Consider the following 27550-nt stretch of genomic DNA (forward strand, 5'->3'; position numbering starts at 1 on the left):
CACACACAAACCCCAACACACACACCCAAGTACACACACACACACAAACCCCAACCCACACACAAATGCAACAAACCCCAACACACACATGGACACAAATCCCAACCCACAGACACACGCACACACACACAAACTCCAACACACAGACCCAAAAACCCCAACACACACACACAAACCCCAACACACACACACACCTACACACACACAAACCACAACATTCACACATGCAACAAACCTCAACACACACACACAACCACACCCCAACACACACACCTATACACACATACAAACTCCAAAACACACACGTACACACACACACAAACCCCAACACACACACAAACCACAACACTCACACACACACACAAACCCCAACACAAACACACATACAAACTCCAACACACACACACATACACACACACACAAACCACAACACTCACACATGCACACAAACCCCAACACACACACCCATACACATACACAAACCCCAACACAAACACACATACAAACCCCAACACACACACACACACACGCACACCCCAACACACACACACACGTACACACACACACACACATGAAACAAACCCCAACACACACACACACAAACCCCAACACACACCTCCCCCAGACTCACCTCTCCCTTCTGAACTTTCTCCACAATGAAGTTGATGAGCTCCGCATGGAAACACGCCTGAAGTTGATCCAGCGTGTCTGAAGACTGGGACAAAACGATGTTGATTTCTCCTGCAAACCCAGACACTGTTTGTTTTAATCAAGAGTTTTGCGGCACTTGTGGCACATATAGGTCGTATTGGTGTCAAAGCTTAGAGGCGTTGCTAAAACGTATCAAATAAGTAAAAGGAGGAGAGACAGGAATGAGAGATATTTCATAGGGCACAAGGAGCATACAAAATCAGAGCACCCACCAACCACCCACCCACTCCCAGATACAGAATCTCAGTTGACACAATGAATTTGTAAAAAGGAAATATGAGTAATTGTAATAATTTTTTCTTTTAAATATAGGTATTTTTTATGCACCCTCTGATGCAATTAGATCATTTAGGAAGTGGGCTTCAACCCTATTTGTCTGGGCAAACCCTGGCCAAGAGAGATACAACATCACTGCGGAATGACCGAGACACTCGATAAAAAATCTGCCTACATGGGAATTGAACGAACTTGGGTCTTCTCTGTGCATTGGTGAAGTGTCTTACTGATACCAGTAAGGAAATATAAAAGAAAAATATAATAAAATAATAATAATACGCTTTGTTATACAGAAGGCTGATGCGATGATGTATAAAAGTTTTCATAATAGAGTCTTTATTTCCTACCTTTTAACATGCTCAGTTTGGTCTGAGTGAAAATAATAATAATATTATAACAAAAATAATAACAACAATAACGGACTGCATTTATAGAGCGCTCTAGTCCCAAACAAATATAAGCTCTGATGGCTATTTGGAGCTGGAAAAGCGTAAGACAGACTAATAGAAACAAAAAAGGAAAGAAAAGTAGGACTTACCAGTGGCCCCCTCCAACTACCCACACTCAGAAACAGAAGCTCGGTTAAGACAAGAAATCGATCGGAGGAAAAAGTAAATATGAAACTTGAAAGTGTTTAAATATAGTAATGTCAATAGAAGGCTTATATATGACTTCATAATCAGTCTAAAAAAAAAAACCAAAAAAAAATTATATATAAATAACTACTAGCTCTTTTGTTTTAGTTTCAGAAAGAGTTTTACGCACTATCAACACAAAGTCATATAAGTGTAAAAGATTAGAGGTATTACAATAGAGTAACAAGCACAAATGAGATGGAGGAGAAATAAGAACAATAGAGGTTTGATAGGAAAGAAGGATCAAACCACACCAGAGCATCCACCAACCACCCACTTACTTCTCTTGAAATCCACTCCAAGAATGTATTCCGTCATGCTCCTCTCATACACGTCTCTCAGAACTGCGAATGATACTCCACTGCGTGGGGAAGACAGAAAGAAAGGAACTAGCAGGTGCTCAATGTTGAATTTTTGGTTATTTTCTAGACTGTTTTTAAGAGGTTTTGTATGTGGATTTGTCATCATGGCCTTAACACGATTAGTTATATATTACTGGAGAGGTTCGAAACATCCTGGGACAACTTCTTTCTACAAGTGTAGGGGAGAAAGAGAGAGAAGAACGGGGGGAGGATGAGAGGGGGTGAGGAGAGGGAGAAAGGGAAAGAAAAAGAGAGGGGGGGGGCAGATAGATGGAGAGAGGGTGAATGTTAGAGAAAAAGAGAGGGAGAGAGAGAGAGGGGGAAAGAGAAAGAGAGAGGTGGTGGGGGGAGGAAGAGAGGGAGGGAAGGAGAGGGAAAAACAGAGACAGAGAAAGAGAGAGATCAGATACAGACGGACAGACACAAAGAGAAAGAGACAGGGGAAACAAATAGTCCATCATCCTAAAGTAAAAGACAAGTAAAGATGAGAAGATCCTACCTCTGTGTGATTTCAGAAAACGAAACACCCAGGTTGATATTCATAGTTCTCCTGATTGCTGAAGAAAGAGAAGAAAAAAATAACGCAACAAATAAATCAACAACACTCAACAAACCACAGAACAAATTCCATTCGCACAGTTTCTCTTCGGCTTGTACTGTCATAAGCTGACAAAACGCCTTTTTTAAAATTCACAGCAGTTTCTAGATAAAAAGGCTTCTTGTCAGTGTAACTGTACAAAAGGCATTCTTCTGAAATTTGAATTCTAATTTATTTTAAAAACTAGTGACAGTTTCACTTTGATTTTTTCACATAAGTAAGGTAACTGATCTGTTGTTTCAATTTCGCAAAAAAAAAATCTGGCGCCAATAAATTTAAAAATGCGGTTTGTCAGCTTACAGCATTGTAGTCTTTATCCTCAATGTCCTGGTCCCTGAAGTCTTAACTCTTTAAACCCCATTGGATGTTGGGAGCGTCCAGTGGTAATAACCCTGCTCCCCATCGAACGCTGGGAGCGTCCAGTACTAGTGACAACTGTTTCGTTTTATTTAGTGCTAGTTTTGGCTTGTCTTTAAAAAAAACTATTCCTGAAACAAGTTTTTTAGTAACGACTAGGCCTTTGTTTCCGCTATATAGAAGTTGGAGGCAAACTTTTGGGGTTATAATGAGACATAGTGCACTAGGTTTAGGTGACTGTAAAAAAAACCTGCGGGAAATGGTAGAAAAAGCTCAAGGCTTAAAGAGTTAAAGGTTGGTCGGCGGGCACATCTATCGATTATATTGCTGTATTATTTATCTTGTTTGTTTTCTTGTTTTCCTTATTCATCATAAATATTCTGCTTGTCAGTACTGCAGTTTTATCCTCATATACATGTACCATATTTTCATTTTTTCCCCATACATTTTGGTGGGTAATGCAAGATTGAAGCTTGAAACCTATTTTTTTAAATTAATGCTGAAAATGCCAGCCTATGCATATTTCAAACTAAATCACTTGAAATCGTCCAAGAAAGCCACCCATAGTTGAGGAGAAAACTGGTTGTCTTAGAGTGGTGAGGGAAGTGGTTGCTTGTTCAGGTGATTGTCTTAGACAGGTGGCAGTTAGAGCAGGCTCCACTGTATACAGGCAGAATAGGCTCAGACGTATGTTCGGATACATAGGGTTAAACGTGGTATTATGCCTTCATAAAGACATATTCACATCAACCAGGCGCTAAAACCACCTGAAAAGAACACAAACGGAGTCCATTCCTTAACACTTATATTTATAGTCGACCAGTCAGCAATACAAAGAAAAACCGCCTGCCAACATTTCAAAGAATAACACTAGGTTCACTTTGATGGTACTTGCAGGTGGCATTTGTAGTCTACTGGTTAGGCTACCTGACTTGTTATCAAAAGATTACAGGTTTCGTGGTTTGAAGCTAATCTCAGTCCGATGTTGTGTCATTGGGACAGACAGTTTGCAAGAATTTTCCCATTTCTCTCGGTACCAACAAAGATGGACGTTAAACTAGAAGGTCTCACCTCTTAAACTCTCAAATAACCTTAAAGAGTTGTAAGGGGCGTTAAAACTTATAATAAAAATAATAGATAGCATTTTTACAGCGCTCTTTCCTGTTTGGAAACAAGGACTGAATGCTGTACGGCTATCATCGTTACCCCGACAGACTGTAGAACACTCAGAAACAGCCCCAACTTCCTAGGAAGCATAAAGTGAAAACTGTACAATTATACCTATATAGTTTTTGCACATTTTTTGTTTTGTTTTTGGTACATACGGAAGATCACAGGCTCTAGTTGGTTGACCGTCTTCACATCCAGCACCTCCTCCTTCTCCAGGTACCACCGCGTGATGAAGTAGAGCCGGGTCTGATTTATGGTCTCCATGCGCACCGCGGCCACAGCCTTGTAGTTGGCGAAAATATGCAGGAACGTGAAGACTACGTACAGCGGCCACACCAAACTGAAACACAACCACATAGAATGTGTTGTTACTTGAACATAAAATAATGTTTAACCTGCGTTTACAACAGGGGTTAGCCAAACCTGTTTCTCTCCGGGAGGTGATCCTTTCCTCGGCGATGGGGCCCCGATACGTTGGAATCTCACACACAACGCAGAAATAAACCGAGGCTCTAACTAGCCTTTTCTCCACCCGAAATCTCAGCAGGCCTCCTCTGCCTTGCTACAGCTCTCCCCTCTAAAATTTTACCTGTAGTAATCCAGACTGCTTTTATAGGCTTGCATCAAACAATACAATTGAACTGAGACTCGCACTTTACTCACTCACTCTCTCTGCTTTACACACTTTCAGCCAAACAATACAATAGGCTAGGCCTAACCCCCCCTGCCACTGACCAACACGCCAGATTGCAAATTAAACAACCAAATAGACCACAGAATGGTAGAATGCCACTGTCTGAGACAACCACCTGCCTAAGACAACCACTCTTCTCCTCCACAATGAATGGCCCGCTGGATAGTTTCAACTACACTTCTCAGCACTGAACACGTGTCTTGGTGGTTCAAATCAAGCATTGACTGAAGTAAAGTATACCCCCCCCTCCAAATTTCGAACGAACTGCTTGTCCTAGTGTGCAACATCTGGGGTCACAGTAAGGTTGTATTATGTCTTACAGTAGGAATAAGAATCAGCAGAGGTGCATAGATATGTGGGGTAGGGGTAGGGGGGGTTATACTTCATTATCCAGAGAAAAAAGGGGAAAAAATATGTGAAAACAGCTGTTTCTGTCGTTTATCAAATACTGATGATAAAAAATAACCCCCGATAGTAATTGTGTTGTTTCAAGACAGGAACAATTGTTTTGTTGGAGTACAAAGAAGCATATTGACAAAATATTACTCATTTAGAGCAGATAAACATTACAAACACATCTAATTTTGCCAGATTTGATTGAACTAATATAAAATAGCAGTATTTGCTTCTCTTTGAAGGAAAACTTTGGTCAACCCCAACTGCGTCAAATGAATCAATTGTAGCAAATGGCAATGTGCAAAGGGTATTCTGAAAAAAAAACAAGCATGCATGCAGTGTGATAGTACAGTCGAACCTGCCTGAACGGAAACCTGTCTTAACGGAATCTCCCCGCTCCCCCCTTGATATATTCCTCTTTAATTACCTGTATAAAACGGAAACCTGTCCAACGCGGAAACGGAAAGAAAAATTCGCTCCCTTCCGAGGGTTTCACCTGTCTAAGACGGAAAATGCTTTGCCCGCTCAGCCCTAATTTGAAACTTTGGTTCTAAACTTAATGCTATGGCCATGCCGCTAGGCGAGGAAGAGGAGTAGGGGTGCAATTTGGGGGTAGATGTTACACCATCAGGTGAGCCCTGAGTAACGCAGATAGTCAGTGTAATGTAGGTGTGAAATCTCACGACTTCCAATGAGAGTGCTCGAGAAGAGAGCCAGCCACGACGAAGTCTTTCCTGGGTAGCCAGAAGCCAGAGGTGTGAAATTAGACTGACCAATACCTGCCACCCTGCTCGTACGGCCAGCCGAGAAAGGAGCTCCTCGAATCATTGTTACATGGCAGTGAGGGATGGCATTGGTTGACTGCACTTGTTACACCGATGGGTGGGGCTGAGGGTGGAATCAAAGGAGATGTTCAAACGTTTCTGTTTTTAATTGGTCAAGCAGAGGTCCTATGAAAGGCAAGCACTGGTGGCAATTGGATAATTAAGACTGACGCATATCAATATCAGACCGGATACCAATTGAGAGGTGTGAAGTTTTGACCACTGCTTGCCGATCAGACAAGCGATCCTTGATCCCACCGGCTGGGCCTTTGAAGCCCCCCCCCTCCCCCATCTCCCTCGAAATTCCCCTGTCTAAGACGGAATTTTTTTCTGGCTCCCTTGAGATTCCGTCTTACAAAGGTTCGACTGTACATAAAAATTTACAGTCTAGCACGTACATAGCGAATACACGCATAGCAAACAGGTTTTCAGGCCCGAAATTTTTTCTTACACATGTATATTCTTTGTATTTAAAACATGTACATAATCATAATGAAATTCGTACATAACAAAAATGGAAAACTTTCCTCTGCCAGAATTGGTCCCATCTGCCACAACAGAAGTCACAAGTGACTTTTAATTCTTCAAATTCTTTCAATTTCACAGGAGAAATATTCTCCTCAGCGGATGTATTGGTCATCATCAAACATTGACGAACATACGAGCTATTACTACACGAGGAAAAGATTTCCACGCCCTGCTGATTTCGCTATATGTGCGTGCTAGACTGCAGTACCACTCCACTCACTACTGCTGGCCGCTGACCAGAGGAACCAGCACCAGATTGCACAGCAAGGCTATCAGGTTGACCAGCGTCTCCTGATAAGAAGAAAATACAAACGAACAAAATCTGAATGAACACTGCAAAAGTTTCTTCTCTTTTTTTCCTCATTTAACCGTATCCGTACGTCGTGTTTAACTATCTATCGTATCCATACGATGTGGGGAACTCTGTGCTACCCCTTTCCAAAGAGAAAATTTACTCGTTAATCCGATCCGTACGCTTTGCATAGCAGTCTGTCAAAATGATTTTTTGAGAAATACAGAAAGTTTCAGAGAGATCTTCAAACTAGAAGTATTCTTAAATGTGAAGAATACAACCCTGGGGGTACAAAATGACCCCAGGGCATATGGTTAAATAAATCCTCGAGTCAGTTTAATGTTATTTTAAATTTAAGCACTTAATGAATCAAAGTCAAAGACAAGCACAACAGCAAATGACAGTTTTTTAGTGCTGCCACTATCACATCTTTCTCCCTCTCTCTCATGGATGTTGTTGTCGAGGTCACTGAGCATCACCATCACATCTCTCTCTCTCTCTCTCTCTTTTTCTTTCCTGATGTGCCAAGATTCAAGAACTTTTTGGATCCCACATAAACGTGCAAGCAGGTAGTCAAAATTTACATATCATAATGTCTAATGCATCTTGCATTACGACTATTTTTATGTAAAGTGCAATATGACATGCAAAAAGAGATAACAATTCAAGTCAATGTACAGAAAGGAGTATATTACAAAATCCAGACAACTTCAGAAATCTTGATTTCAGGATTTATCTGGAACCTCAGCACCCTTGTCTCTCGCATGTGGACATAATCACCAAGCATCGCCATCACATCTATCGATCTCTTTCTCTGTCATTGCTACACACACAGTCACTCTGCCTATGTATATTTTTAGAGACCGAATTTAGAAAACGAAACAAGGCCGTGTGAAAACAAAACCCTCTCAAAGCGAGCCGACACATACCTGGCTACCGTCCTTTGCTGAGACGTCAGCCATATTGTTCCTCCGCGCCTGGTGCTGGGTCAGTGCTGCTCGCGTTGCCCCGCCCGCAACACCCACAATGCTCTGCAAACACAATTCAAGTTGGGAGGGTTTGGTAAATGTTTTACGGCGCTCACAACTGCATAAGATCATATGAGAGCGCGGGACACTTTAATCAGTTTGGCAGGAAAGTGGTGGCTACGGTACTTTAAAAATTACCCCGCCCCCCCAAAAAAAGAAGAATTAAAAAAAAAACACTCTACATATTTACCCTAAAAACGCCAGAGACACAAACTACGAAGGTGAAATAATTTCCGAAAGTTGGGGCCAGGATGTCCAGGAAAAAAGCCAAGTCGTTCAGGAAGTCAGCAAATAACCTGGAAAAGAAACAAAGGAAACTTTAAATTATTCAAATGCAATAGAGGAGCCCAAAATATTGAATTTCACACAGCATAAAAAAAAAAAGAATAAAAAATAAACATATAAGAATGGCACTTGTCATCTAATAACATAGACAATAAGAATATCCAGAATTTGGATGAGAAAAAAAAGCCTCTGAAAAAGACACATGCCCATTCGTGTCACTACCGATTTATCATTGCCACAAACCAATGAAAGAGAGAAGACACGCCAGATTTTGAAAGCAATGGGCTAAAAGTGTCTTCAGGCCAGGCATAAAGTTACGATGATCCAAAAAATGTGATCCCCACAGAAGGTAGAGACCCTGCTGGATGTGAGCACTAGGTCAAGTAAGTTCCTAATGGTTCCTAATGGGGGGGGGGGGGGGGGGGGGGGCATGTTTACTTCTACCTGAAGTATTTTCCCTCCTCTATTCCTACAACCATCCCAAATGAGGATTACTAATACACAATGACAAATACAATGTAAGGAATGAAAATAAAACGAACGTCTCCTTTCCTAAATGCCACCCAGAATAACCCACACTTCTGCCAAAATTTCTTATTCAAAAATCTGTGGAAATATATTTGGACACCTCCCCCCCCCCTCCCCATATTCCTAAAAGTGTCTTCTGTGCATGGCGTCATATTACTCAAATGAAGGCAAACAGAGAGGGGAAATCCCCGATCTATGTACCAGAACTGGGTAAAAAATGTTTCAAATGGCAGGCAGGGTCAAGTTTACTTTTGTTTAAGAATTTCACAATCCTTATACATGTATGAGGAGCCATGGAGAATATTTGTAAAATATTATTAAATTTTCTAGCATTGCAAAACATGACAACTCCATACACCAATAAAAACAAAAATGTTCTTGATTACACATATATTTCCAGACAAAACACAAAATATGACTTACCTCCATCTCTTTGCATCACAATCCAGACCAGTCCTGAAAAAAAAAGCAAAAAAAAAAGCTTATATACATAAATTGCATTTAACACACATTGAGTGTGCAGCAACATTTCATAGGGAAAAATCAAGCTATTCCCATAACTGGAAAAAATCCCAGTCCAAGGGATATGAGAAAATTTGATAATGCCTGAAATATGAATATTGGTGTCCCCACAAACACACATCAAAAGTTGTTTTTTTTTCAATTTCGTAGACTTGTTTGGTAATTGGACCTTACGGTTTTCACAATATAGTAGACACTAGCCATAACTACATTGTATTGTATTTTTTTTAAAAACCTAGTATATATACATCTTGAACAGACCACGAATTTTACCTAAATGGGGCATACATACACTCATGCAACATGGGGTGGAGGACAGGACACTACAAAATGTAGATCATATTCTCTTTCATTTACTGACTATTTTCCAAGTTACCCCTCACAATAAATGTTTTCCAGTTTAATTAAAGAAGGAAAAAAAAATGTAAAAGACGTCTATTATAAACTTCACCCTTTCATCCAAGCAAAAAGTATTCTCCCCATCATGCCAGCACCATCTGTTGAAAAAGAAATAAAACTTGAAAATATTTTAGATTTATAAGAATTGGTCAAAAAGATATTTTGTTCCTTAGACCTCATTTGGGTTGGTCTAGTATAGGTTTAATAGCTGTTAGAACACAGAGTAGAGAAAAGCACATCTGTGAAATAACATTTAGGAAAGGGGAAAGTAAAACATAGACAGAAACAACAAAGGATGATAAAAGAAGTAGGACCTAACAGTGGCACCCCCCAACCACCCCTCTCTTCAGTCTGCCTTAGCTGCAGCCCTATAGGATGGACAGTGGATGGTCCGAACCCAAGTCCTGCTTTGAGTAGCATGTTTAGGTGGGTGGTCACTGGTGTGTGTCCTTGAACAAGACACCTTGGAAAAAACAAAAACAAGCCACTGTACTGTAGCACCTAGCAATGGCATGTTGATTGTCTGCATTGGTGTGAATTTCAATTTTGTGACTATATTCTGATAATTCATGTATGTTAATATATAAAGTGTAAACACACTTTCTCCATGGGTACCAAAAAAAGTGTGGAATTTAATCATTTTTGTCCCATTTCACCACCAACATTACGTTGACAAGCTGAAAGATGACGTACAGATTCAACGTCACTGTTAGCAGCATTTATCTGTAATGGCAGTCTTGTTGTTTGGCTCTTGGACTCTTAGCTGTGAGATCATGGGTTCAAATCCTATGAGGGGCTTTATATTGTGTCCTTAGGCACTTTACATGAATTTTCCTTACTTCACATAGGTAGGAATGGGTACCCAGCTAGAGACAATGAAAGATTTTGTCATTTGATAGTGTTATAGTGTGTGTAATTGGAAAGTCAAGAATGTCTCTGAGTGTTCCACGGTCTGCTTTGGTAGTAATAGTTGTAAAGTAAAGAGCATGGAGCATGCCGTAGTGCATGGATATGGACTATATAAATGCTTTTACCAATATTATTATAATTAATAATTACTGTTATTGTTAAAACTGAAGCAAACCTTTCAGTAACCATGTCATGGTAGCACCCAGCACAGTGGCCGTTTCGTCACCAACACCCACACCTTTGAGAACAGCATAGGCCGCCAGAGTCCCTGTAATGCTACTGGCAAACGCCTGAAAACAAAAACAACAAATTTTAAAAAATCAGGTAGATTGAAGAAAAACTTCCTGATTATCAACAATGGCTAATGGCTTATTTAAATAAATTAAAGATACTTTAAAAGTCAGGGAAACTAAAGACAGTGTACATTAAAATTTGTTAGACCTTGCTTCAAGATTTAGCCATAAAACTCCACCCCCTCCAACCCCTAAATAGGGGGGGGAGGGGGGAAAAGCTGGTAATAGGTAAACCCACCACATAGAAGCAGGAGACGCATGCCCTTTAACTGTGGAATAACAAACACAAATATCTACACTGGATCATACATTTGCGTGCATCACCTTCAGGTTTTCCCCCGTCTTTCTTCTTTACTCATTCATTGGGCCAAGTGCTTGTTTCAAAACAATCTATTTGTGTTTAGTGCGGCATTAAAATAATATAAAAACAAATTAAATCTATTACCCTGCTTTCCGAATGATCAATTTATATCTCTAGCAAGCTCTTCACCCTTTGAGCCCTAGCTACAAGTACACATTGGCGGGTCAAACTGCCTGTATTAGAGTTGGGTGGGTCGCTAATTGAGATCAGTATAGCAGCGCAACGAAGGGCGGGGGGGGGGGGGGGGGGGGGGCAAAGGGGATGGCGGGACAACAAGAGTGGGACTCGCGAAGTGGCGTTAATATGACACTGTCCCATTTCACGCATACAATGAGCCTGAGACTTAGTGTTCCACGAGCGCTCGCGTACGTGTGATTCATTGAAGCCGCCTGAATCGTGAATCGCCACTCTCAGACTAGGCGAGCAGGATCTAGCTTTAGTCTGTATGCCTAGTCTAACCCGGCCCGCCAGGGACAAAATAACCACTGAAAGCATTGTTTAATACACAGGACATTGTTGATTATTTTGAAGATCTATCTGAATTAGATGTACGTAATGAAGAGTACTAACTTGAGTGGAATATGGATTGTGATTCTGACGATCATATGAATAAGTTAGAAAACACATCGCTCAGGATCTCAGGAAGAGGGGCACGGTAGCCTCTGGAGGTCAGGCCTCAAAATGTTTAACTCATACCATCCCTCCAAGTTAAAATACAAGTTTACCTGCACCGTGTCCCATATCTGGTAGGTGAGGTAGTCATCACTAACACTGTCAGGATATCCTTGAGGAAGAAATATGTTCTGAAATAAACAAAATAATTTCGAGGTAACTTTTCCAGGTGAAGGTGTATGTGTGTGCAGCAGAACAGAAAAGTTGAATCTATCGATAGTACCTTCCAATTATCCAATGAAACAGGTCACATTAAAACAACTGAAACAAAAAAAACCCAAGGAGAAACAGATCATAACAGACCACACACTAACCTCTCACTTCCCGACACTGATAGGAACACAAGGAATAGAGCTTAAAACACTAGATGCTCAGGCTGGAAAGCAAGAGCTTAGAAACACACACTTAGAACACACGACACACATCTTTCCTCTAGGCTACTCTCCTGGCTACGAACAGATGACTGTACCTCCCACGACACTCACCAGTAGCAGCAAAAGGGACAAGTAAAAGATAAAGATAAGAACATAACAATGCTTACACTAAACACCTGCTTCACTGAGCTATAGTTCGCAGACTTGTCGACTTTGTGGAGCTTCTGGTCAGTCTCGTCAAGTACAAAGTTGTTCTTCCTCTGCGCAGAGCCGTACTGCTCCTGACATACCAGTCTAGTGTGGTCGTCTCCCTCTGCTTTATTTTCATGAAAATCCATCGCCTATGAAGCCAGTATTGTTGAAAGAAGAAGACATTAATAAAAATTCTTTAGTGACCTTAGCTTAAACAGTTAAAATGGGTAAGGACTGGCAAATTAACTTCAAGAGAAGCTAACCCGATTGAAATAATAATGGTTACTAAGCGCTAGGAAAAGCAAGACAGACAGAAATGAGACATCAGAGAAGAAATAAAACTAAAACTAAGGAAGTAACATATATATTATATGTACAGTGGCACCCTCCAGCAACCTGCCTCATGCCTACATACTACATGTTCATGATATCAAGATGGCTTGGTCTTGGAGCAGGACTCTTGACAAATAATGCCAAATTACAAAACATTTATCGGAGTCTTGCATCCAGCCATTGATACTGAGTAAGCTCATAGATGGTAAAAAAAATACTGCATTTGATCAAAATTCTGCGTAAATTGAAACGATTAAAATGTTATTATAAATATTCATTGTTCATTGTTTCAGGAAGCAACATCCCTCCACTCCGGACATGTCCATTGATGCTCCGTTGCTCTTTCCAAAATGTCGCCGAGGGTCTTTCCACTGATTGTGCCAGAGCATATCTGGTTGAACGTTCTTCTATTCGAACCATGCTGTCAACTGAGGTGGCCTCACAAGCCAATCTGTCAGCTTTTTCATTTCCTCTAACACCTGCATGACCAGGGCAGAAAATCCATGTGAGCGATCGTGTTGCTTCGATAACTTGAATCCATTCTGTTCTCAGGAAACCTTTTTCAATCCTTCTGAGGGTACACATGGATGGAATCAGTGATAATGATAAGAACAGCATGGGTTGTGTGGGGGCGATCTTGGGTCATCCAATCAAGTGCTTTTGTGATGGCTTCAATTTCCATTCGCACACTTGATGTAGCCCGTCTGCAGGCTCCAGATGCACTGTGTATGATTTTATTGTTGGCGAATGCAACAAATCCCCATCCACTTCGCTGGCTATCTCTTTTCACAGAATCATCAGAATAAATAATAAATTACAGGATCCCCTGCATTTGAGTTTGTGTCAACAATCTTGTTGATATCGCTCTCGTTGATGGAAGCCGCAACTTTTCTTCTGTCTCTGCCCATGCTTATTTTGACCTTGGTGAGGTACCTGTGTTCTCCGGCCACCTGTTCCCATTCTTCGCCATGTGGTAGGTTCTCAAGTACACAGATTTTTTTGGAGTGAATCCTCTGTTTCCGCCATCCAAGATTTTCCTCATTTGATTCTGCCTCTCTTTTTGTCATGAAGTGCTTTGTGAAGTGGACGATCCTTCCTGCCCATTACACAGAGATACATCTTTGCTTGTGCTATCCTATGGCACACTCTGATGCCACTTAAACTTAGCAAGTAGCGCAAGCACAATACAGTGGAGTCCCCTTATAACGAGTCCTGAAACAACGAGAAGTCTGTTATAAAGACACTGTTCTAAAGCCCCTTTTATTTCCTTCTTTATCTTTGTAAATAAAATACTGCTATTGCGCAATCAGACCGTCACGAGAGTCGTTTATAACGGAATATTGCTGCTGCTGTGCACAGCGCACAGACCAATTAAACATTGTTATAAAACCTTGCCAGTTGAGAAAGTTGTCGGTGATCCAGCGAAACAAGGAATGGGAGAGCGTACGCGAACCAACAATGAAGGCCGGAGCGAATGAGTGGGGAGGGTGTGGCATGCGCAGACACAAGCAGAACGCATCGCGTGATAGGCCAGCCCAGTCTAGATTATCTAGACATACTGTGCCTCTCACTTCTCTGGTGCAGGATGGAGGGGTCACAATGCTGTGATAGATGGATGCAGTGAATGTATGACGAGCGCGAGCAGACGCAACGCACCAAAGGGGGTGGTGGGGTGGGGGACAACATTGCGGGCAAGTTAGCCTAGAGCCTGAGCCCCTTCTTTCTGATCGCCATGGCCGATTTGTCAACATTGCTAGTGCTAGAGAAAGAAACCTGATTCGACAATTTTTGATCAAGTAAGACCTTGAGATCATGTTGAACAAATCATCATCGGGGGAAATACAAAAAGGAATAAACAGAACGCCAAATCATAGATAGATTAGGCCTACTTTACTATTTCCCTTGAATATATTACTGGATCCCTTGTAACGAGAATTTTGCTATAACGGAAATTTCGCACCGGTCCCCTCCCTCTCGTTATAACAGGATTCCACTGTATTGGAGTGTCCTTGGTGCAGCCCAGCACTGCTCTCATTGCCTCATTCTGCACTCGATCCAGCTTGGCGATCTGTGTGTCGGACAGCATGAGACAGCCTAATCCGTAATCAATGACAGACAGGACGACCCGCTGCAACATCAGGAAGAGGACTCTTTGCAGAATCAGAGCGGCCGCCACGGTCTTGATTGCACCAACACCTCGTTTGGCCTTTGTAACCACATGATTCACATGCTTGTTGAAGGACAACGTCCTGTCGAAGACAATTCCCAGACACTTCAGCTCTAACTGTCTTTCGATAATCTCATAGTTGCAAGTGATTGGTGGAGTAATGTCTTGGACAATATCTGTTGTCGAGGGAACACCAAAGTACCTGTGCCTTTGAAGGATTGATAACTGCTTCATTTTGGTAGCACCATTTTACAACTGAGTGAAGTCTTTTCTCCATGTTCCTTGCCATCTGAAGTCTGTCATCTCGTATGCCATTATGTCATCCGTAAAGCTCAGGACACATCCAGATTCCTTCTGATGCATGCTGCATCATTACCTGTGCAGTGTACACATTGAAAAGCACAGGAGAGAGGGGGGATCCTTGGGGCAGTACTGGAGCAATTGATACCGAATCTGAAGTCCATTCACCCTGTCTCAGGGCCATTTTTCTTTCCACTAAAGCTACAGCTATTCATCTCACCAGCCATATGTTCACATCAAATTCCAGGAGGCGGTCGATCAAACGTTCATAGTCAACTCGGCTGTAAGCATCCTCAAGGTCAAGTGCCGTCACAACTGTTTCCTTCCGCTGCTGAAAGCCTTCATAAATGTCGTATGCCATGACAGTCGCATTCACTGCAGTCTCTCGATGTGGTCTATAGCTGCCAAGCTCATTTGGCAACAGGGACTTCCTCTCTAAGTGTGCTGATATTCGTCCGGAAACTATCTTTTCCAGAATTTTCCTATAGGTGTTCAGCATGGCTATGATCCTGTAACCACTGAGAGCCGAACGGTCTTTTCCTGGTTTGCGGATTGGTATCAACCAGCTGTGCAACCATTCTTCAGGGATTTCATCAGTGCCAATGCTCTTGTTGAAGTCTTTTGTCACTTCTTCAATCATCTCATCATCTGCTTCTTTCACGAGGCAATATCTTACACCATCTGGCCCTCCAGCACTGTCTTTGGCATGTTTTATAATTCTGCAAACCTCTTCTGTAGATATCTCATCCTCGTAGGCTGCATACATGTCTGGTGTCAGCATACTGGAAACATCTCTTTCAACTTCCTTTCTTGAGTCAGTATTTCCCTTGTGTGTTTGATGTATGAATTATAAATGATGTATATATGTATGTATTTATAAGTTACAGCAATAATAATAATATTGAGAGAATTCAAACAGTTGACAGTTACGGTATAATTTAAAATTTTGATTAACTTAGACTAGATCTAATCAACCTCTATCAAATTAATTATACATGTACCAATACCACAGTAAAACTTCATCGCACAATATTTTTAAGTTAAACAAATTACAACAACAGTTACAATGTAACAATGTAACATGGACCTACAAGCAGGACCTCCTAAAAACATTAGGTATAATGTTGAGTAGCTGAGTTGGACTTTCTTAACATTGCTAACATTAGATTTAATCTACAAGAGTAAAAAGACTGACTTTAAGAGTCTTGAGTTAGTTGAGAGAGTGTGTGGACTCACCTTTCCAGAGATCAAAGACAAGGCAGGTCGTGGTGTGCTCAGCCTGTGCTTATAATTGCAGCAGAATTACCTGCACTTTCTCTGCTCAGAGCGCAGTGGAGCAGTCTACGCAAACACAAGATCCAGCTGAGCAGAGCAGCCCACGTTCGTCTGTCGGTAAAGGTTCTGGAGCGCACGGGGCATAGAGCACTCTGACATGCACACAATACACCGTCTTCGATCAACAGTAGAGGTCTACACACTCACGCGCGTCGACAGACAAATGACTATAAATAGACCACCCGGTGTGTATGTGGTAAATCAGCGAGATAGTAATTCTACGTTTTATTTCTTCGTCATGTTTTTGTTTCTTGCCTACTGCTTATTGGCTGGAATAGCTCGTTTAGAAAAGTAACAAAGCTGATTATCATTTCCAGTAGCTTCAGTTTGTTGATTCTATTTGAATAACTGTTTTTATGTTGTTGTTTTTTTAATTAAAAAAAATTTTTTTTTGGTCAAACTGTTAAGCCTAGTGTGAATCTTCCCTGGAAAACAAGTCCAAAGTTTGTCTTGCTATCATTGAACACGAATGACTTTTTAGAAGTGTCATATCCGGTTCAATCATCCAATCGACATCTTCGTTTTAAATTTAGCCAATTGACTAGCTTGTACTGTCTGTGTATTGGTAACGTTGTTGCTAAGGAGCCACACACACAGCGTCCTGATAGAGCTGCATCGTCCTGGCCATCATTTTATCATCTGGGAACCTTTTTCAGAAATCTCAGTAAGAGTAGTTTGATATAAGATTCACATTTCTGACACGGTACAGAATTAATAATGAATTTCATAGTCTTGAGTGTAAAACATTTTGATGTATTGTTTATTTATATTCTGTGGATAGTTTGCTCGTAGTCGTAGCGAGGTGGGCTGATGAACTCGGTCGATCGAGTAAACCCCGATCTAGATCTAGATTTAGATTCTAGATTTCTAGATATCTAATTGCACAATTTAAATGTAGGTTTCATTATCAAGATAGATCCAATGCACCCGTCCGTTCTCTTCCAACTTATACATTTCAAGTCATATAGTTAGCCTCCTGCCTAGCCGAATAATTACACTCCTTTCCACAGCCTGAATTATATTAATATATTTGGATTTTTGAGGAATAACATTAGGCATGTTATTTTTATATTTAGGCTATAGATCTAGATCTAGGTGCCACCAACTTTCTTGATAAATATCAGTGAACAGGGGTACAATCATTTGATGGCACAAAGTGCATAAGCTAAAAAACCATGAGCTTAATTCATGGTTTAAAGAAAATTAAATAGGCCTATATAGCACATTATGTATGGAAATATAAGATTCAGAAAGTGGTACAGCCCTATATACAGCCTGCATATTTAAAAATATATGCATAATTATGTTTTAACCATAGATTTACACTACTAGGCACACATATGCCCCTCTCTCACCTTGCTGCGCGATGACCACTATATTCGACAGCGGCGTCCGCCATGTTCTTTTTGGCGAGCTGTGTGATTTAAGGAGTTCATGCTAAAGCAATTGGCAAGGCATGTTTTCTCTCTCATGCGCAATAGGCGAGGCTTGGCTCATTATGTTGATTTTTTTTTTTACCTTGGATATAAAATTTGTGATTGAAGGAGGTGCAGTGTCGTATCAGAGATAAAATTAGCAAGAAAATGGCTGTTAATGTTTGTTGACTTTAATTCCAAAGCTGAGATTCATTGGAAACTTGAAATTTACATTTTTTTTTGTGCCTTTGGTCAATTTTTGTCTGTAAAATCCATAGAGAAATGCATTTTTAAATGGACATAAAGTGTTGGTCAAAACAAAATAAAATTGAAACAATTTCCCAACGGGTGGAAAGATGCTGATTTCTTCAATTTCATTATTTTGACAAGCGCCTGATTTCATCATGGTATATGATAATGCAAATACGTTATCCTCAGTATATAGAACAAAACAGTTGAAAAAGTTTGGGTCTCCAAATGTTATTTCAATCTGACTATACATTTTGAATCTCCTTACAGACTTTGCAAAAAGTGGTAGAAGCCTTATATTTAAAAACATTTGGTTTTAATTTGTGATTGAGAAATTAAAGAGAGCATTTGGAATTCTGTATGGTAATATCACACAATAAAGACCCTTTGTACACAGATATTTCAACTTTCTGTATTCTATACTTTTACAGCCATGGCTAGGCTTGTCACAGCTCCAACCCGCTTCACTCATGAAGACTGGACGAGGTCAAACCTCACCAAGTATGCAAATGCCGATGTGGAAAGGCAACAGGCAGAGAGGCTCATTGCTGAATCTGACAGGCTGAAGGGAGAAACGGCGAAGAAAACAGAGAAGACTCAAGCTGATGTAGACAAAAAACTTGGTAAGTAATTACTTCTTACAACTTCAACGGTATTTGGGAATGGAAAAGTAAGATTATTCTTCACATAGGACACAATTGCATGATTAGTTTCCTTTGGTTCAATTGTAGCAGGGATCATACTAAGTTGAAACATATTGGCATCCTTACTGTAAGTAATTTCAGCCGAAGTAAAAGCACGCAGTTATTTATATTTGTAGACAATTTTATTTATTGAACTTATAAGTGCCGTAAAACACTCACGAAAACAAAGATTACTTCAAAACAACATTGTATTGTTTTAAAGTAACTTTACACTCCAATTCAACAATTGGCTTCTTTGTAAAAGTTTTTAAAATTTGAAAGGAATACTCTGTTCAGATTGTAAAGGATAGGCAGCTTAACTCTTTGAAACCTGACCTCCTGTGGTTACCATACTCCTCTATCTGAGCTCCTGAGTGATTCTTGCCTATTTTACTCTCACATTTATATTCATCGTCAGAATCACATTCCATATCTCACTCAGGGTAGTAGTCCTCGTGATCACCAGCATCTAATTCAGAAAGATCTTCAATATAATCAATAACATCCTGTGTAGCAAACACTGTTTTCCGTGCACGTTTTGTCCAAGGCACACAGGATTGGGGATATGGCCTTGCTCACTGGTATACCGGTGGCTAGGCATACGGGCAATTTTGCGTGCCACCGTTGTACAGTGGAACTCGGTTTCAACAAACTCATATTCAACGAAAACTTGGATTCAACGAAAGGAGTTGGATTCCCTGATTTTATATTCATAAAATCAATAAAAATAACTCGGATTCAACTAACACATAAATGAGCTAACTTGGATTCAAGGAAGTGGCTTGCAGGGTGGACTGCTCTATGCAATCAATTAGTGGCCTCCTTTTATACCAACACAGGCGTTGTAATCATGCATCCGTGTCTTTGCATGTGAAAGTGTTGGACGGCCGGCCAGCACCCATGTGACTGTGTGTGCCTGTGTCTGGGGGAATAGGGGGAGAGGGTACAAACTGCCTTGGTGTGGAACATCAGTAGAGAAACAAAGGCACAATAGTTATTTTTTCCCCGGCTACTGATCAATATTACAATGATAAGCTAATCTTAACAAAGATCTACGTAATGAATTGCGCGCCGGACTGTGGAATCAAACATTGCCGTATGCTAGGCTCTACTCAGCATGGCAACATAACTTGTTTGGCAAACGATACGTTATACATGATAGATGACACAGGCATACATTTGAACAAATTGGCCCTTTTGCACAGTGTGTGCGTAGTAGAGTTCAGTGTATTTTCCTGGAATTTTCCAGCAATTCTATCAAAGAATCGAAAATGCCTCTCATTTGAAACCAAACTTTTGATTGAGAAAGTTGAATACATTTGAAGGCTAAGCCCGACGACTTCGTTGAATCCGAGCTCCACTGTACTGGTGGCTTGGGCTCAAAGGGTTAAGTTGAGTGTCTGTGTGGAAACTTAAATCTTTTTGTTTTAATTTTTATTTCAGAACAGCGCCTGAATGACATCCGCTACTGGAAGACGGAATTAGATGACAAATTAAAAGGAATAACAAAAGAAATCGAAAATTTGGAAGCCTTCAAACAGAGAGTTGATAAAGCCCTACAGGCAACTGAGGAGCCTTTGCACATTGCTCGGATGTGTCTGGCAAACAGGTAGGATTACCAATAATATGTGTCGTATCTCCACAGAATGTAAAGAGAACTTTTCTTATTTTTTACCCGATATAGGTGTAGAAATCATATATCATACCATGCTCAGCTGCTGGAAATTACACAAGAGTGTCTGTGATTTACCTCTCTTTCTTTCTGTTCTTTGGCTCTGTTCCATTAAGATGTTTAACTCATAAAAGGGTTTTCAGAGAATTGTACAATGAATCAGCTACTAAAGCTTTCTTCTCTTTTCTTAAAATCCCTTCATTGCTAGGATGTATCTATGTTAGAAGCAACAGGATAAGCTGTTCATTCAAGAGCAATTTAAGCAAAGGCATAATATTTTTCCCTTTATTTATAACCAAGCGACCACGACAAGCTGTGGACCACAAATGGATGCATACGTCTAGACAGCATTGAAGAGGTTAAATATGATTATGTTAATGTTGACCTAATTGATGTTTTGAGTACATCTTTGATATATTTACACAATTTTATAATTTGTCCAATGACAGAGAGAAACGTGTTGGAATTGACTTGGTACATGATGATGTACAGAAGGAACTGCTGAAAGAGGTGGAGACAATTGAGGGTGTTCAGAACTTGCTCAGAAGAACATTGGAGCAGGCCACAGAACAACTGAGGTAAGCCGATGATTTGTTTATTTGTTCGTCAGCTGATAAGCTTCAAAATTTTGAAATGTTTATTTATTGTAGCTTCTTAAGTAATCTGTGATATTTATTGCATGTATTTGAGAAATATTTTGTTGAAATTCAAATTCTAATGTTGAAAAAAGGAAAAAGAGATACATAACATTTGGGCATAATTTCTAATTAAGAGAATCTCCTGAAAAGTTTTGCTTTCTGGGCTTAGAACAGTTGAACAGTTTGCCAACAATATTCCTGCTATACTGCACTTGTGAAGAATTTGAGATGGAGATGTAGCACTTAATAAATGCAGTCACATTAAAACAGATAAATATGGAATAATTTGAACTGATACTCCTAATTGCCGGTAGGGTGCAACTGCCAAAAAGATATATATGTGTATCTACGTTAAAATAAGCGAAGTTTTATTTTCCTTTATTACAACAAAGATTCAGTAGGGGAGCTCCTTTAATTGAAGGTGGGTTACTTTCTAGAGGGTTAAAAACAAATAAGAAACCCTGTCAATAAGAACAGGACAATAGGTCCGGTATGATAATCTGTCACTGGTTTGCTTAGAGAAATTCATTTTCATGAAATCCGAAGCATTTTGAGAAGTGGGGTGTGTGGGAGATGGGTGTATTTATAATGGTATTTTATGGGCCTTGACAACAGTACTGTGTAATGGTTTTTACCTTTTGCTAAAAGTAGATGATTGTGATCACAGTTATATAATGATTAAATTTGCTAAAATGGCATTTTACATTCTATTTCAAATTAGAAGTTCATGGCAGGTTGTAACACATACTTGTATGTACCTTTCTTTTATTGACAGGCTGAACCGCAAAGCAAAATACCAGCTGGATAAGGACCTGAAGGACAAGCTTGGAGCTCAAAACATTGATGAATACTGTGAAAACTTGCGAAACAACTCACAGAACATCCACTTCAATGACTCAGCGGCTGTCATAGAACCCAAGTATGTGGAAAAATAAAATTGAAATCGTATATGTTTAACACCCTTTTCAACAGTGTAAATTTATTCAAGAAGCAGGGTCTTTGAATTTAAAGTTTGCTTCTAATATGACTGAGCCAGATTGGTGGAGGGCCTTAAAAACTCCCCAAAACAACCCAGGGTTTAGAATACTCAGTTAGGGATTCAAACCAGGTCCATCCGCTCTGAAGTCCAGCATGATACCAAATGAACTAATGCTGTAGCCAAGTATGTGGGCAGATATCAATGATGTTGTTCAGAAAACGGTTTTAGTATGAATAATAATATTATCCTCTGCCCACTCAGATTAGATCACTTAAGGTAGGAGGCTAGGGCTTTGGCACTGCTTGCCTGTCAGGGCCAGTGAAAGCTGGGTTGAATACAGTCGAACCTGCTCAAAAAGCCACCTGTCAAAGACAATCACCTGAGCATGTAATCACTTCCTTTTTCCCTCCTTCTGTCTTTTTCCTATTATTATGACACTGTCCAAGACACCTGTCTGTCTCAGACAACCACTCTTCTCCTTGATGATGGGAGACGATTTTGACTGTATGTGTTTGCATACAACTACTGCTCAAATATTCACAGTTACATTGCAAGAAAGAGATTAGGAATCTCTATTAAGGAGCTACCATAAAGGTATATTGAATTTTTGATAATGAAATGTAGGAGAGATGAGTCTGTCATTGTTTTGAGAGTAACGAATACAATATTTTCTTGTTTTCTTTTTGCTCAGTGTGGATGGTTGGTGGGTACTCTACTGGGGTTTGCTCATTCTTTTCTATGAGATGTCTATCCTCCTTATCTCTGCTTCTTTTCTTTGTATGACCTAGTTGTGTTGCAAGCACTGTAAAACTCTTACTTAAACTAAACTTTCAGCTCAGTGTCCCCCGAGCAGTGGCAAGATTTTTCCAATGACAACATCAACTATGCAGAGCGGGAGAGAATGAACTCCGTTGACCTTCGATCCAGCATTGACGGTCTTCTTCAACAGACAAGCAATGACATGCGCAAACAGGTGAGTGAATGAAGATTTTATGGGTCTTTTTCATTTTTATTTATTAAAAGTAAAAACTTGCATCCCAGTTTGCAGCTTTTTGTTTAGGGTAATGTGGTGTTGCGATTAGGTGCTTCACTATGGCATGTAGAAGATCTGAGTTTGATTCAAGTTAGGGGAGAAATTCTATCAAATATCTCTGTTTTTCTTCTGAATCATTGCATCCCTTTCAGTCTCAGCACAGGTTAGCGCTGACAAACAGATTCCGATGACAAACAGGATCCAACTAGCCCGCCTCTTTGATGATCTAAATTGTGCTGATGTGTGCCTAAAAAAAATCTACAATCACAATGCCAATATCTTCTTGTGTCTCACTCAGATGTGGGGGAATGGGAAGTGGCTCTTTGTACAGGAGATTGTCTGATATCGCCGGCTGTTACAGCAGGTTTGATTGTATGCTAATGGTGACAATTAATGGAAAAAAAGAGTATTTATTTTATTTTACCTATTTGTTTGTTTTTTCTGTCCTTCAGGAAGACGACACAAACGAGGCGTTTGCCAACCGGATCTGGGAGTGCAAGGATACCAAGGGGAAGCTGGAGGATAACCTCAACAAAGTAAGGAAAACTTTTTTTTTTCAGTTAGTGGTTTTAAAAAAAACAACTAGATTATAACGTTATATTCAAATTGTGGGCCAGTTGTTCCGATGTACTAAGTCCGAAATTTTGAAATTGAAAAAAAATTGAAGTTTCTGAATTTATTGCATCAGTCGCATCATGTACAGTCAAAATTGTTTAAGTCCTCTACCCATTGTTGAGAAGAAAAGGGGCCTTACTAGACAAATGGATGTCTTAGGCAGGACTGCCCAAAATGAAGAAAACGACATTTCCTTTTGAGGTCCCAACTGGAGGTCAAGGTCGAAGGCTTAGGACTGCTGTAAGGCCCATTAAAACGATACAGACAGGTCAACTTGAGTAAACAGTGTGAGGGATCAGAAACATTGCCCTCACAATGTGCTGGTCTGCGAAGGATTGAGGATAACTTCAACTAAAGGGAAGTGGATTATGATGGCTCATCCACAGCGTCGGGGGCCAATAAATTGTTTATGGTAATGAGACGGGCTATGAGAGATTTGCATAGCCATCTTGGACAGGTTTTATGGGCATGGTTGATAAAAAATACATATAGTTGCTGCAGCTACTTAAAGGACAGGTTATCACTCTTTATGCAGTGCCATTTTAATTCTATTTCTAAAATGTGAAACGGGGGTGGAGGGGGGAGTGACTATTTGTACAGGTTGTGTCTTATACAGGTTGTCACTTGGGGCAGATTCAATGGTTTTTGTGAAATATTCAGTCGAAATTTAAATTCTAAATGTTGAAAAAATCAAGAAAAGATACATAGTATAGCTACAGTGTGTGTATAAGAATTGAAAAACAGTTTTCTTCTCTCTCCTGGAAAATTTTGTTTTCTGGGCTTAGGACATCTGAATTCAGAAAAGAAAAATTTTCATTATTTTAATCAACTTAATTTAAATGAAGTAGAGAAGGCAGGCTGTTTAACCCGGTTTGTCAAGAGGCGTAGAATCATGTTTGCAGTAAACAATAAAACCACTCACTGCTCTCTTTTGCTCCAAAGGTTATCGCCCAAATCAAAGAGCAGGAGGAGAATATCGCGACCTTGGAGCTGGCCATCCAGGCGAAGGAGGCGCCGATGAAGGTCGCACAGACCCGTCTCGAGACCCGGCAACACCGCCCCAACGTTGAGCTGTGCCGCGACGCTGTGCAGTACAAACTTATTGAGGAGGTCAACGAGATCAGCGACTCGGTGGCCCAGCTGCAGGCCAGGCTGCGTGACGCCAATAGCTCGCTCAAGGGCCTCGTGCGCAACCAGCTGGAGCTGGAGGAGGACATCGCGGTCAAGGCCAATACGCTGTTCATCGACGAGGTTGAGTGCATGGGCATGCGCAAGAGCATCAACATTCAGAATTTTTAGTCAGTTGGGAATGGAAAGAGGGGGAGGTTATTTTAGGGGATTGATTGCTTAATGAATGACACAATGGTGAGGTATTCAGTTTAGGGTTCAGCTATAAATTTGAGCTACTTTAGAAAGGACTCTCCTGAAGAAATGAACTTAGTTTTTGGGGTTTTTAAAAAAAGATTTTAGTGCAAAATGTTCAATTTGAGAGAAAAATAACAAAACATATTTGTGAAGAAAGTTGGAGTGGTGGCTTTTACTTTATGTAGCAATATTTATATTTTTGAAAAAGTACCTAGAGCAGGTAGACTTATAAAGTGATCTGTCTTTCAGAATATTTTGTGTTAGTGTACAGTAAAAGAAAGACTTTGTGAAACATCAGTGCCTGCATCACAGGCTTGTATTGTTTAATGTGCACTCCAAGCGATAAAGGCTGTTTTTAAAAATTAGAAACTCTCAAGAACATACTTTGTACATTTATACCTCTTTCTTACCATCATCAATAGTTCTGTATTTTATCATGTAATTATTAGATTCTGAAAGCACTCAAATTTGGTTTCTGGTGACATTTACTGTGTTGTCCATTTGACTATATTGTGGGCTTACCTCCCTGAGGTTTTGTTCTTATAAATACACATGATATAACTTTACCCAAATTGCCATGTCCCAAAATCAGTATTCTGTGAGTGGTGAAAATGGTTGATGCTATATAATAAATTCAGGTAATGTATGTAAGAAATATAAGGAAAATACTTATATTATTTCTGCTTCAATGTGGTGGCAAATCTGATGTTGTCAGAAGCCACTAGTTTCCAAAATGTTCACAGAGAATTTGTTTGACAGGAGCACAATTTTGAAGCAAAGTAGAGGTGTTTTGTTAATGTGAAAAAAACTGTTTGTTGACATCTTTTGATATAAACTCATCACCACTTAGTTTGTCTTTGAGAATGATGTATTTATGAGTCTCTTTAATTTGAGAACTTGTTTTCTATTGATCAGCATGTTCTCAGTTATTTCGCTCATCAGATTTTTCTCTGGGTTTTTTTTCTCCAACACGCTTATGAGTCTGTGATAACTTATGAAAATGAAGGCGACGTCATATGACAAAAACTTCTTTTAGTTAATTTTGATTTACCATGACTTGAGGTTTATTCTCACTACCGGTATGGCGCATATTATTACTGAACTGGTCCGTTGCTGCAAAAGTACCTATAAATATTATTTCCCAATACGATGCAAGTAAAGTTGTTTGTTATTTTCTGACATTGTGTAATTGTATTATTAATGAGCTGCATACTTTTTTTTTTGAGCAATGGAAAAACTGCTGAGTGATAGCGCCTCTGTTGTCTCTCTTAGGTTGGCAATAAAATCACGTCTAACAAAACCCTCTGTTCAGCTAGATTCCCTATTTCCTATTATATTGTCTCACTTATCGGGCTCAGTGAACTGATTGTGGTTTTTGTTGAATCAGCACAATAATGGTAGTATCTCTCTATGTAGCAGATTAGAGCATTAGTAACAAAGAAAAAGAGTAGGACAAGACCAGAATATATTTTTTTTGAGAGTAAAGAGAAGCACATTGATATAAAAGTGGCCATGCAGTGGTGAGAAAATGCAAGACAGACAGACAAAAACAGCAGATGGTACGAAAAGAGTAGAACCTAGTGCCCTTCTACCATTCAAAGAAATGCAGTAAAGTGCAGCAACATCAACCCTTCAATCATCATTTTGATCTTTTTGTTTCATAGTAGATATATTGTACACCCGACGGTCATACAAGTGGCGAAGACTAAGGGTGTTATTGCTAGCGAGTAGCCTAAGAAAAACCCAAACAAGCAAACAAAAACACTACAAATAGTAGAGATATAGGTGCGATTGACGTATGACAGGAAAGAAGGAGTAAACCACAACAGAGCACCTTCCAACCACCCACCAACACACATTAGAGGCGTACGTTCAGTGCACAGAGTTGAGTAAAGGTTAGCCGACGGGAGCATTACACTTGCGAACCTTTCAATTTTCAAAACATCACAGTTGCGAACCTATTCAATTCTGAGCTAGATTTAACGTTAAACTTGCGAACCTACAGTGGTTGAGCAAAAGCATTGCATGATTTTTAATTCAGTTGTACTCTTAATACAAGATGGTTGATGATGATGGTGCTCCACTTTTTCAATTGTAATGCCATCCCCCTCTGTGTATACAGGCTTGGGACTTGTATACTGGAGGCCGCATTAGGAATGTTTGTGATTAATTCTATTGTTCACAGTACTGGATAAAACTGTGCACACTCTTTACATGGTAGACTCTTCTTGTTCCAGGGCTATTTACAAGCCAGAGTTTGGCAATGACACAAAGCGTTTAAACACACGCACTCACAGACGCACAAAACTATTCACACAAAGCCCCCCCCCCCCCCCCCCTTCAAAATCACACTCACACAA

General features: G+C 40.1%; 2 protein-coding genes across 2 annotated transcripts in view; one reads left to right on the forward strand and one right to left on the reverse strand.

Moving 5' to 3' along the window:
* Positions 1-16773, reverse strand: part of LOC101863700 (RUS family member 1) — a 19609-nt gene extending 2836 nt beyond the window's left edge. Inside the window, exons 1-13 of the mRNA XM_013088701.2 lie at positions 16443-16773; positions 12382-12555; positions 11894-11971; positions 10690-10804; positions 9658-9703; positions 9108-9140; positions 8062-8167; positions 7773-7874; positions 6772-6842; positions 4265-4449; positions 2484-2541; positions 1904-1983; positions 632-741 (exon numbers count right to left, since the gene is read on the reverse strand). Coding sequence (XP_012944155.1) covers positions 632-741; positions 1904-1983; positions 2484-2541; positions 4265-4449; positions 6772-6842; positions 7773-7874; positions 8062-8167; positions 9108-9140; positions 9658-9703; positions 10690-10804; positions 11894-11971; positions 12382-12552 — 1155 coding nt within the window. The 5' untranslated portion in view covers positions 12553-12555; positions 16443-16773. The remainder of the gene's footprint in view (positions 1-631; positions 742-1903; positions 1984-2483; positions 2542-4264; positions 4450-6771; positions 6843-7772; positions 7875-8061; positions 8168-9107; positions 9141-9657; positions 9704-10689; positions 10805-11893; positions 11972-12381; positions 12556-16442) is intronic.
* Positions 16774-17098: 325 nt separating this feature from the next.
* On the forward strand, positions 17099-26490 carry LOC101863935 (tektin-1). Its single transcript, XM_005109575.3, has 8 exons — positions 17099-17205; positions 18637-18828; positions 20332-20497; positions 21010-21138; positions 21974-22117; positions 23012-23150; positions 23663-23746; positions 24768-26490. Exons 2-8 carry the CDS (start codon positions 18639-18641, stop codon positions 25122-25124), a joined length of 1209 nt encoding a protein of 402 aa, XP_005109632.1. The 5' UTR covers positions 17099-17205; positions 18637-18638; the 3' UTR covers positions 25125-26490.
* The last annotated feature ends 1060 nt before the right edge of the window (positions 26491-27550 follow it).

Source organism: Aplysia californica, unplaced genomic scaffold (genome assembly GCF_000002075.1).
Source record: "Aplysia californica isolate F4 #8 unplaced genomic scaffold, AplCal3.0 scaffold00792, whole genome shotgun sequence".
Lineage (NCBI taxonomy): Eukaryota > Metazoa > Mollusca > Gastropoda > Aplysiida > Aplysiidae > Aplysia > Aplysia californica.